Here is a 12500-nt window from a genome sequence, read left to right as displayed (position 1 = left end):
TACCAGAGAGATGGAGAGGAAGGATGAGGGCAGCCCGTACTAGAGAGATGGAGAGTGAGGAAGAGGGCAGCCCGTACCAGAGAGATGGAGAGGAAGGAAGAGGGCAGCCCGTACTAGAGAGATGGAGAGGGAGGAAGAGGGCAGCCCGTACCAGAGAGATGGAGAGGAAGGAAGAGGGCAGCCCGTACTAGAGAGATGGAGAGGGAGGAAGAGGGCAGCCCGTACTAGAGAGATGGAGAGGGAGGAAGAGGGCAGCCCGTACTAGAGAGATGGAGAGGGAGGAAGAGGGCAGCCCGTACTAGAGAGATGGAGAGGAAGGAAGAGGGCAGCCCGTACTAGAGAGATGAAGAGGGCAGCCCGTACTAGAGAGATGGAGAGGAAGGAAGAGGGCAGCCCGTACTAGAGAGATGGAGAGGAAGGAAGAGGGCAGCCCGTACTAGAGAGATGGAGAGGAAGGAAGAGGGCAGCCCGTACTAGAGAGATGGAGAGGAAGGAAGAGGGCAGCCCGTACTAGAGAGATGGAGAGGAAGGAAGAGGGCAGCCCGTACTAGAGAGATGGAGAGGGAGGAAGAGGGCAGCCCGTACTAGAGAGATGGAGAGGAAGGAAGAGGGCAGCCCGGACCAGACATAAAATAGTGCCATCAATTGAGCTGTAATTTGGGATAGAGAGTGAGGAACGGAGAGATTGAGGGGGGAACAGAGTGATTGAGGGGGAACGGAGAGATTGAGGGGGAACGGAGAGATTGAGGTGGGAACAGAGTGATTCAGGGGGGAACGGTGAGATTGAGGGAGGAACGGAGAGATTGAGGGGAGAACGGAGAGATTGAGGGGGAACAGAGTGATTGAGGGGGGAACAGAGAGATTGAGGGGGGAACAGAGTGATTGAGGGAGGAACGGAGAGATTGAGGGGGGAACGGAGTGATTGAGGCGGAACGGAGAGATTGAGGGGGAACGGAGAGATTGAGGGGGGAACGGAGAGATTGAGGGGGGAACGGAGTGATTGAGGGAGGAACGGAGAGATTGAGGGGGGAACAGAGTGATTGAGGGAGGAACGGAGAGATTGAGGGAGGGACGGAGAGATTGAGGGAGGGACGGAGAGATTGAGGGGGAACAGAGATATTGAGGGGGGAACAGAGAGATTGAGGGGGAACAGAGAGATTGAGGGGGGAACAGAGAGATTGAGGGGGAACAGAGAGATTGAGGGGGGAACGGAGAGATTGAGGGAGGAACGGAGAGATTGAGGGGGGAACGGAGAGATTGAGGGAGGAACGGAGAGATTGAGGGGAGAACGGAGTGATTGAGGGAGGAACGGAGAGATTGAGGGGGGAACGGAGAGATTGAGGGGGAACAGAGAGATTGAGGGGGGAACAGAGAGATTGAGGGGGAACAGAGAGATTGAGGGGGAACAGAGAGATTGAGGGGGGAACAGAGTGATTGAGGGGGGAACAGAGTGATTGAGGGAGGAACGGAGAGATTGAGGGGGGAACGGAGAGATTGAGGGGGGAACGGAGTGATTGAGGGAGGAACGGAGAGATTGAGGGGGAACGGAGAGATTGAGGGGGGAACGGAGTGATTGAGGGGGGAACGGAGAGATTGAGGGAGGAACGGAGAGATTGAGGGGAGAACGGAGAGATTGAGGGGAGAACGGAGAGATTGAGGGGGGAACAGAGTGATTGAGGGGGGAACAGAGAGATTGAGGGGGGAACAGAGTGATTGAGGGAGGAACGGAGAGATTGAGGGGGGAACGGAGTGATTGAGGGGGAACGGAGAGATTGAGGGGGAACGGAGAGATTGAGGGGGAACGGAGAGATTGAGGGGGAACGGAGAGATTGAGGGGGAACGGAGTGATTGAGGTGGGAACGGAGTGATTGAGGGGGGAACGGAGAGATTGAGGGAGGAACGGAGAGATTGAGGGGAGAACAGAGTGATTGAGGGGGAACAGAGAGATTGAGGGGAGAACAGAGAGATTGAGGGGGGAACAGAGAGATTGAGGGGGGAACGGAGTGATTGAGGGGGGAACGGAGAGATTGAGGGGGGAACGGAGAGATTGAGGGAGGAACGGAGAGATTGAGGGGAGAACGGAGAGATTGAGGGGGAACGGAGAGATTGAGGGGGGAACGGAGTGATTGAGGGGGGAACAGAGAGATTGAGGGGGGAACGGAGAGATTGAGGGGGGAACGGAGAGATTGAGGGAGGAACGGAGAGATTGAGGGGGAACGGAGAGATTGAGGGGGAACGGAGAGATTGAGGGGGGAACAGAGTGATTGAGGGGGGAACGGAGAGATTGAGGGGGGAACGGAGAGATTGAGGGGGGAACGGAGAGATTGAGGGAGGAACGGAGAGATTGAGGGGAGAACAGAGTGAGAGATGAGGCCCTCACGTGTATTTATTTAGTGATTTTTAGGGGTCAAGGGGCCGATGTCCAATATTCTGTGTCATTACATTTCAACATGTTCTGCTACAGTGTCCCAGACAGCCATGTAGACATTAATCCACACATTCAATTAAACAATATATGTGATTATGGTAATAATTAATAACTGCATAACAACAAAATGGGAATCATGTTATTTGAATGGTAAACGTCTTGATAAACTGGGTGTAAATGTGAGATGCCGTCGATCTTCTCACCATACAGGTGAATGAATATTCCATAGGAGACTGTCCTGCGTTGTTTATTGATGTTCTATTGATGATTAGTGGAGTCTACGTTCCTCCAGATGACAAACCATGTGTTTCCCCTCCATGTAGGAAGGATGTTAGTCTACTGATCAACAACATTTACATAGAAGCATCACTCCAGCATGTCAAGACTGGATGGAAGGACGTGACGTCGCCACTGCTGTTCGTTTGACTATATAAAATAACATCTATTTAATGCAAATGGGGCCCGACGTCACGTCGTGATTTGTGATCACGGCTGCTCATGAAACCAGTAATTATGAATCATTCTCTGTTAGCGGGGCGGGGAAACGTCTTCCAGCTGTCAGGGTGAAACAACTCAATTGGTTAATTCAGCTGTCTGTCATTTAAAAAATGGTGGTGTTGAAACGTGATCCTTCTGGAACAGATTGTTTAGAGAGAGAGAGGCTGTACCTCCCTTTACACACCTCTCTCCGTCTCATCTACACCTTCCTTCATCCATCAGCTTTACAGGAAGACGCTTCAGTAACTCAACCTACCGCCCACCTTTTTATTCAGACAGGTTAAAACACTTCCTCCTTCCCCTGGTAACGGTCGGTTGATGGATTGCGATTGGTCAAATCAGCACGTCAGTCGATAGCTAATGTCACACCACAGGTCAGACGGCTCGTTGCTGAAAACGGTCCGTGTTCATAACGATAACCAGTTTTACGCTGCGCCTCAGTGATCGGTATCTTTGCTAACAGGTCAGCTAGCTATCAGGTTTAGCTAGCTGGCCTTTTGTTTTTTGAGTGCGTGTCTGTGTCCGTGTCCGTCGACACCGGCCTTGTTATTAATGAATTTACTAAACTAATAGTTACACCTGGAGTTTGGTCACTGTGTCAGTTCATCCATTTCTTAATACCCCCCCTCTCCTTTCTGTTGGATAAGGAGCTAGCTGTTACATGTCCCCAGCTAGACGTGTCCCCACCTAGACGTGTCCTCAGCAGTGTTCGTGTCTCAGCCAGTGAGGAATGGCTGGCGTAGCAGCAGTGTTACTCTGTAGAGGGAATGTTGGCAGAGTCCATAGAGAAGGCTGATAGACTAGAAAAGGCCAACGTTGACATGATATATGGGTCGTTCTGTAGCCCACACACCTGCTCTGGTCTACACACAGATAAGGACATACAAAAATACACACACACACATGTGTGTGTATATATATATATATATATATATATATATATATATATATATATATATATATATATATATATATATATATATATATATATACACGCACAGATACAGACATATATATACACATATATATATATATATATATATATATATATATATACACACACATGCAGATAACATGCACAAAGACGGCGACAGCGACACACATTGGCAGCACATCTACCCTCACATCTACAGTCACATCTACCCTCACATAAAAAGTCACATCTACCCTCACATAAACAGTCACATCTACCCTCACATAAACAGTCACATCTACCCTCACATAAACAGTCCCACACACTGATATTGGTCAGATCTGATTGGCTTTGTGTAGATGCCAGTTTAAGGCCTGCCCTCATTAAAGGGATTAGTGATTTAAGTCGACATCAAAGCTACTGGATATTAGTAACAACGTTCCCAAGGACAAATATGACACCGTCTTAGTGAACTGGGAGGCTGACCTTCCAGCTAGGATTAGGATCCATCGTGCTTCCTCACTTCAATGAGTTTAGCTCGTTTTGTTGATTTATCTTCGTGTGTGTGTGTGTGTGTGTGTGTGTGTGTGTGTGTGTGTGTGTGTGTGTGTGTGTGTGTGTGTGTGTGTGTGTGTGTGTGTGTGTGTGTGTGTGTGTGTGTGTGTGGGGGGGGGGGGGGGGCTCAGTAATCAGAAGTATGGAAAACACCCACTTCAAAAAAGATTAAATATTACAAAATATAAATATTCATTTTATACTAAACTCATTTTCCCCAACATAAAACATGTGACTTCTGTTTACCCAACAGACATCTGGTCACAACTATGTTATTACCGTCTGTACTCAGAGTACACCGTGTTACTACGGTCTATACTCAGAGTACACTGTGTTACTACCATCTATACTCAGAGTACACCGTGTTACTACCATCTATACTCAGAGTACACCGTGTTACTATGGTCTGTACTCAGAGTACACTGTGTTACTACGGTCTGTACTCAGTGTACACTGTGTTACTACGGTCTGTACTCAGAGTACACCGTGTTACTACCGTCTATACTCAGAGTACACCGTGTTACTACCGTCTATACTCAGAGTACAATGTGTTACTACCATCTATACTCAGAGTACACCGTGTTACTATGGTCTGTACTCAGAGTACACCGTGTTACTACGGTCTGTACTCAGAGTACACCGTGTTACTACGGTCTGTACTCAGAGTACACCGTGTTACTACGGTCTGTACTCAGAGTACACTGTGTTACTACGGTCTGTGCTCAGAGTACAACGTGTTACTACTGTCTATGCTCAGAGTACACCGTGTTACTACGGTCTGTACTCAGAGTACACTGTGTTACTACGGTCTGTACTCAGAGTACAACGTGTTACTACCGTCTATACTCAGAGTACAATGTGTTACTACCGTCTATACTCAGAGTACACCGTGTTACTACCATCTATACTCAGAGTACAGTGTTTTCAACTCATATGTTTTCCAGTGAGGAGAGTGGGTTTCTGGTAGTTTGTTGTTGGAGACAGAGGGGGAGTTTCTCAGGGTGGGGATTATGTAGAGAGAGCAGGGGGGAGAAAGAGGAAGAGATGTAGTAGCAGGGGGAGGAAGAGATTTATTTGTAAAATGACAGGGCATTCTTCCAGTTATATTTCTTCTTTTGCGGGGGTTGAGGGAGTTCCAGGTGACGACCTCATGAAGCTGGTTGAGAGAATGCCAAGAGTGTGCAAAGCTGTCATCAAGGCAAAGGGTAGCTACTTTGAAGAAATCTCAAATATATATATATATATATATATATATATATATATATATATATATATATATATATATATAATTTGTTTAACCTCTTGGGGCTAGGTGGGACGCTAGCGTGCCACCCGTGGTGCACTCCATCAACAGCAGGTGCATTTCAAGAGCGGCAAATTTGAATCCAAATAAATGTCAAAATTCAAATTTTTCAAAAATACAACTATGTTACACCATTTGAAAGATAAACATCTCCTTAATCTAACCACGTTTTACGATTTCAAAAAGGTTTTACGGCGAAAGCATAAATTTAGAGTATGTTAGGACAGTACATTTACAAGAGTTGTGTGTAATGTTTTGTCAAGTCAAAGACAGGGTCACCAAAACCATAAAACCAGCTAAAATGATACACTAACCTTTTACAATCTCCATCAGATGACACTCCTAGGACATTATGTTAGACAATGCATGCATTTTTAGTTCTATCAAGTTGATATTTATATCCAAAAACAGCGTTTTACTATGGCATTGATGTTGAGGAAATCGTTTCCCTCCAATAACCGGCAGTCAAGTCAGCGTCACAAATTAAATAATTAAAATTAGAAAACATTGGTAAAATATTATATTGTCATTTAAAGAATTATAGATTTACATCTTTTGAACGCAATCAACTTGCCAGATTTAAAAATAACCTTACTGGGAAATCACACTTTGCAATAATCTGAGCACTGTGCCCAGAAAAATACGCGTTGCGATACAGACTAGACGTCATGTTGGGGAGATCTAAAATCGAAAATACTATGTAAATAATCCATTACCTTTGATTCTCTTCATCAGATGTCACTTCCAGGTATCACAGGTCCATAACGAATGTAGTTTTGTTCAAAAAAGCTCATCATTTATGTCCAAAAATCTCCGTCTCGTTAGCACATGATGTAAGCCAGCCGGACTTCTCGTCATGAACGAGGGGAAAAAATATATTTCCGTTCGTTCAAACATGTCAAACGTTGTATAGCATAAATCATTAGGGCCTTTTTTAACCAGAACATGAATAATATTCAAGGTGGACGAATGCATAGTCTTTTATAACGTATTGGAACGAGGGTACCCAACATGAAGTAGCGCGCCAGGTGTCTAATGGGACATCACCGTTCCATGGCTCTTGTTCGGTCAGATCTCCCTCCAGAAGACTCAAAACACTTTGTAAAGGCTGGTGACATCTAGTGGAAGCAATAGGAAGTGCCAAAATATTCCTAAACCCCTGTGTTTTTCAATGGGATAGGTTTAAAGTCAATACAACACATCAGGTATCCACTTCCTGTCAGAAAATGTCTCAGGGTTTTGCCTGCCAAATGAGTTCTGTTATACTCACAGACACCATTCAAACAGTTTTGGAAACTTTAGAGTGTTTTCTATCCATATATAATAAGTATATGCATATTCTAGTTACTGGGTAGGATTAGTAACCAGATTAAATCGGGTACATTTTTTTTATCCAGACGTGCAAATGCTGCCCCCTAGACCCAACAGGTTAACACTTTTTTTGGTTACTACATGATTCCATATGTGTTATTTCATAGTTTTGATGTCTTCACTATTATTCTACAATGTAGAAAATCGTAAAAAATAAAGAAAAACCCTTGAATGAGTCTGTGTGTCCTAACTGTTGACTGGTACTGTACGTCAGAGGAGGCTGGTGGGAGGAGCGATAGGAGGACGGGCTCATTGTAATGTCTGTAAACCACATGTTGGACCCCGTTACTTTTGATTCCATTGTAGACATTACAATGAGCCTTCCTCCTATAGCTCCTCCCACCAGTCTGTATATATTGATGAGGGGTGTGACTGACTAGGGGAGGGGTGTGACTGACTAGGGGAGGGGTGAGGAGGAGGGGTGTGACTGACTAGGGGAGGGGTGAGGAGGAGGGGTGTGACTTTGACTAGGGGAGGGGTGAGGAGGAGGGGTGTGACTTTGACTAGGGGAGGGGTGAGGAGGAGGGGTGGTTTGTCTCACAATTATCTTTGAGTGAGTGACGTTTTGCTGACATTTTCAATTGTGTCTGTCTGTGTGTGTGTGTGTGTGTGTGTGTGTGTGTGTGTGTGTGTGTGATTGTTTGCTTGGTTGACTCCAGGTCGTTGGACGGATGTGCTCTGTTGCTGTTCTCCTCACATGTTCATCCTTACTGAACCTTCAACCCTGACCCCTTCAACTGTTCTCCAAGACTACCTTCTCATCCTCCTTCTCTCCTCCTCATTTGACATTTTAGTCATTTAGCAGACGCTCTTATCCAGAGCGACTTACAGTAGTGAATACATACATTTCATACATTTCATTTCATGCATTTTTGTATTATTATTTATTTATTTTATTTTTTGTACTGGCCCCCCGTGGGAATCGAACCCACAACCCTGGCGTTGCACACCATGCTGGCGTTGCAAACACCATGCTCTACCAACTGAGCCACAGGAAAGGCCTCCTCCTCTCCTCCTCCTTCCCTCCTTCTCTCCTCCTCCTCTCCTCCTCATCTCCTCTCCTCATCTCCTCATCTCCTCTCCTTATCTCCTCCTCCTCTCCTCATCCTCCTCCTCTCCTCATCTCCTCCTCTCCACATCTCCTCCTCCTCTCCTCATCTCCTCCTCCTCTCCTCATCTCCTCCTCATCCTCCTTCTCTGCTCCTCTCCTCCTGTATGTACCAGTCCACTACCTATTATCTCTGTTGTGTTGAGTCCACTTTCATCTGCTTCAAAGGCTCTCCCTCCTCCTCCTCTCCGTCCTTTGTTCCTGTGTGCCTGATCACCTCGCTGCACATGCTCCTCTGTGTGTGTGTGTGTGTGTGTGTGTGTGTGTGTGTGTGTGTGTGTGTGTGTGTGTGTGTGTGTGGGGGGGGGGGGGGGGGGGGGGGATAAAGAGAGAAGGACACTAGAACACACTCCTGGTCAATCCACCTCCTCGTCCTCAGAGAGTACAGAGAGAGAGAGAGATGTGTATTGGACTCTCTGGTAGTTCCTCGTCCTCAGAGAGTACAGAGAGAGAGAGAGAGATGTGTATTGGACTCTCTGGTAGTTCCTCGTCCTCAGAGAGTACAGAGAGAGAGAGAGATGTGTATTGGACTCTCTGGTAGTTCCTCGTCCTCAGAGAGTACAGAGAAAGAGAGAGATGTGTATTGGACTCTCTGGTAGTTCCTCGTCCTCAGAGAGTACAGAGAAAGAGAGAGATGTGTATTGGACTCTCTGGTAGTTCCTCGTCCTCAGAGAGTACAGAGAGAGAGAGAGAGAGAGAGTGTGTATTGGACTCTCTGGTAGTTCCTCGTCCTCAGAGAGTACAGAGAAAGAGAGAGATGTGTATTGGACTCTCTGGTAGTTCCTCGTCCTCAGAGAGTACAGAGAAAGAGAGATGTGTATTGGACTCTCTGGTAGTTCCTCGTCCTCAGAGAGTACAGAGAAAGAGAGAGATGTGTATTGGACTCTCTGGTAGTTCCTCGTCCTCAGAGAGTACAGAGAGAGAGAGATGTGTATTGGACTCTCTGGTAGTTCCCCCTCCTCATTCTCAGAGAGTACAGAGAGAGAGAGACCTCTTACCTCTCTTTCTCTTCTCTTCTCCATTTAGTCCTGTGTGTTGTTCCTGACCTCTCCTGAGTGTTTTAGTCGTCACCTTTACCTCTCTCTCTCTCTCCCTCTCTCTCTCTCTCTCTCTCTCTCTCTCTCTCCAGTCCTGTGACTATTCTTTAGCATCTGCTAAATGACTGAAGTGGAATTGTAAAATACAGGAAGCACTAACTCCAGTCCTGTTTCAGCCTTAACTCTGGACCTTCACAGCTTTGCCACGTCGGCCAGAGAGCAGTACCAGAAACTGAAGATCATGCACGGCAACATGGGAACCCTCTATCAGAACATGCTGGACTACTTTGCTATGGACTCCAAGAAGACCTCTGTAGAGGAATTATTCACAGATCTCAGCAGCTTCAGAACCATGTTCCTGGTGAGTGGAGATCAGTCTGTCTGTCTTTATCTAAACCATATGATTCTCTCCATATCAACTAACTGTCATCTGTCTCCCTCAGTCTCCATATCAACTAACTGTCATCTGTCTCCCTCAGTCTCCATATCAACTAACTGTAATCTGTCTCCCTCAGTCTCCATATCAACTAACTGTAATCTGTCTCCCTCAGTCTCCATATCAACTAACTGTAATCTGTCTCCCTCAGTCTCCATATCAACTAACTGTAATCCGTCTCCATATCAACTAACTGTAATCTGTCTCCCTCAGTCTCCATATCAACTAACTGTAATCTGTCTCCCTCAGTCTCCATATCAACTAACTGTAATCTGTCTCCCTCAGTCTCCATATCAACTAACTGTAATCTGTCTCCATATCAACTAACTGTAATCTGTCTCCCTCAGTCTCCATATCAACTAACTGTAATCTGTCTCCATATCAACTAACTGTAATCTGTCTCCGGCTCCATATCAACTAACTGTAATCAGTCTCCATCTCCATATCAACTAACTGTAATATGCCTCCATCTCCATATCAACTAACTGTAATATGCCTCCATCTCCATATCAACTAACTGTAATATGCCTCCATCTCCATATCAACTAACTGTAATATGCCTCCATCTCCATATCAACTAACTGTAATATGCCTCCATCTCCATATCAACTAACTGTAATCAGTCTCCATATCAACTAACTGTCATCTGTCTCCCTCAGTCTCCATATCAACTAACTGTAATTTGTCTCCCTCAGTCTCCATATCAACTAACTGTAATCTGTCTCCCTCAGTCTCCATATCAACTAACTGTAATCTGTCTCCCTCAGTCTCCATATCAACTAACTATAATATGTCTCCCTATCAACTAACTGTAATCTGTCTCCCTCAGTCTCCATATCAACTAACTGTAATCTGTCTCCCTCAGTCTCCATATCAACTAACTATAATATGTCTCCCTATCAACTAACTGTAATCTGTCTCCCTCAGTCTCCATATCAACTAACTGTAATCTGTCTCCCTATCAACTAACTGTAATCTGTCTCCCTCAGTCTCCATATCAACTAACTGTAATCTGTCTCCCTCAGTCTCCATATCAACTAACTATAATATGTCTCCCTATCAACTAACTGTAATCTGTCTCCCTCAGTCTCCATATCAACTAACTGTAATCTGTCTCCCTATCAACTAACTGTAATATGCCTCCATCTCCATATCAACTAACTGTAATATGCCTCCATCTCCATATCATCTAACTGTAATCAGTCTCCATATCAACTAACTGTAATCCGTCTCCATATCAACTAACTGTAATCTGTCTCCATATCAACTAACTGTAATTTGTCTCCCTCAGTCTCCATATCAACTAACTGTAATCTGTCTCCATCTCCATATCAACTAACTGTAATCAGTCTCCATATCAACTAACTGTAATCAGTCTCCATATCAACTAACTGTAATCAGTCTCCATATCAACTAACTGTAATCTATGGGGTCAAGGTGGTAACCTTGCATGTTAGCCTCAGAGTAATCTTTCAGAAGAGAGGCAGGCTCTCTCACTCACACTCTGTCTTTCTCTCTCTTTGTCTCTCTCTCTTTGTCTCTCTTCCTCTCTTGTCTCTATCTCTCTCTGTACCTCCCTCTCTCACTCTCACTCTGTCTCTGTCTCTCTCTTTGTCTTTCTCTCTCTTTGTCTCTCTCTTCGTCTCTTGTCTCTCTCTATCTCTCTGTACCCTCTCTCTCTCTGAACATTTGAAATGCCATGTTATTTTCTACTTGACTGCTACGATGAGACAAATCTCATTGCTTTTATTATTTTAAATGATTTCATAATTGAAATGTTCAAATTTGGTGAATTAACCTGCGTGGTACTGAATGTTAATGTTCTCTACTCCCGTGGCGCCTTCGACTACGCTCCTCTCGCTTCTCAATCCCATGAGCCTCTGTGCTCTTCTACGGTCTCTTCCTACTGTCAACTTCTCTCCTTGGGGGAGACATTTAGTTAAATTGGCTATTTTTTGGGGGCTTCATGTATGCTGAAGCTTGTTTTTTTACAGTGATTTTATTAAAAACATACAGTTGAAGTGGGAAGTTTACATACACCTTAGCCAAATACATTTAAACTCAGTTTTTCCCAATTCCTGACATTTAATCCTAGTAAAAATTCCCTGTTTTAGGTCAGTTAGGATCACCACTTTATTTTAAGAATGTGAAATGTCAGAATAATAGTAGAGATAATTATTTATTTCAGCTTTTATTTCTTTCATCACATTCCCAGTGGGTCAGAAGTTTACATGCACTCAATTAGTATTTGGTAGCATTGCCTTTAAATTGTTTAACTTGGGTCAAACGTTTCGGGTAGCCTTCCACAAGCTTCCCACAATAAGTTGGGTGAATTTAGGCCCATTCCTCCTGACAGAGCTGGTGTAACTGAGTCAGGTTTGTAGGCCTCCTTGCTCGCACACGCTTTTTCAGTTCTGCCCACACATTTTCTATGGGACTGAGATCAGGGCTTTGTGATGGCCACTCCAATACCTTGACTTTGTTGTCCTTAAGCCATTTTGCTACAACTTTGGAAGTATGCTTGGTGTCATTGTCCATTTGGAACACGCATTTGCGATCAGCTTTAACTTCCTGACTGATGTCTTGAGATGTTGCTTTAATATATCTACATAATTTTCCTCCCCTCATGATGCCATCTATTTTGTGAAGGGCACCAGTCCCTCCTGCAGCAAAGCACCCCCACAACATGATGCTGCCACCCCCGTGCTTCATGTGTGGGATGGTGTTCTTCGACTTGCAAGCCTCCCCCTTTTTCCTCCAAACATAACGATGGTCATTATGGCCAAACAGTTCTATTTTTGTTTCATCAGACCAGAGGACATTTCCCCAAAAAGTACGATCTTTGTCCCCA

At 45.0% G+C, this 12500-nt stretch overlaps 1 protein-coding gene across 1 annotated transcript in view; it reads left to right on the top strand.

Moving 5' to 3' along the window:
- The window catches only part of LOC106591129 (protein diaphanous homolog 3), a 667062-nt gene that overhangs the window by 458257 nt on the left and 196305 nt on the right, over window positions 1–12500 (top strand). The window contains exon 26 of the mRNA XM_082963749.1: window positions 9410–9574. Coding sequence (XP_082819875.1) covers window positions 9410–9574 — 165 coding nt within the window. The remainder of the gene's footprint in view (window positions 1–9409; window positions 9575–12500) is intronic.

This window comes from Salmo salar, chromosome 17, assembly GCF_965601325.2.
Source record: "Salmo salar chromosome 17, fSalSal1, whole genome shotgun sequence".
NCBI lineage: Eukaryota > Metazoa > Chordata > Actinopteri > Salmoniformes > Salmonidae > Salmo > Salmo salar.
The sequence above is the reverse complement of the archived record's forward strand: the minus strand, read 5'-3'. Positions and strand labels throughout refer to the sequence as shown.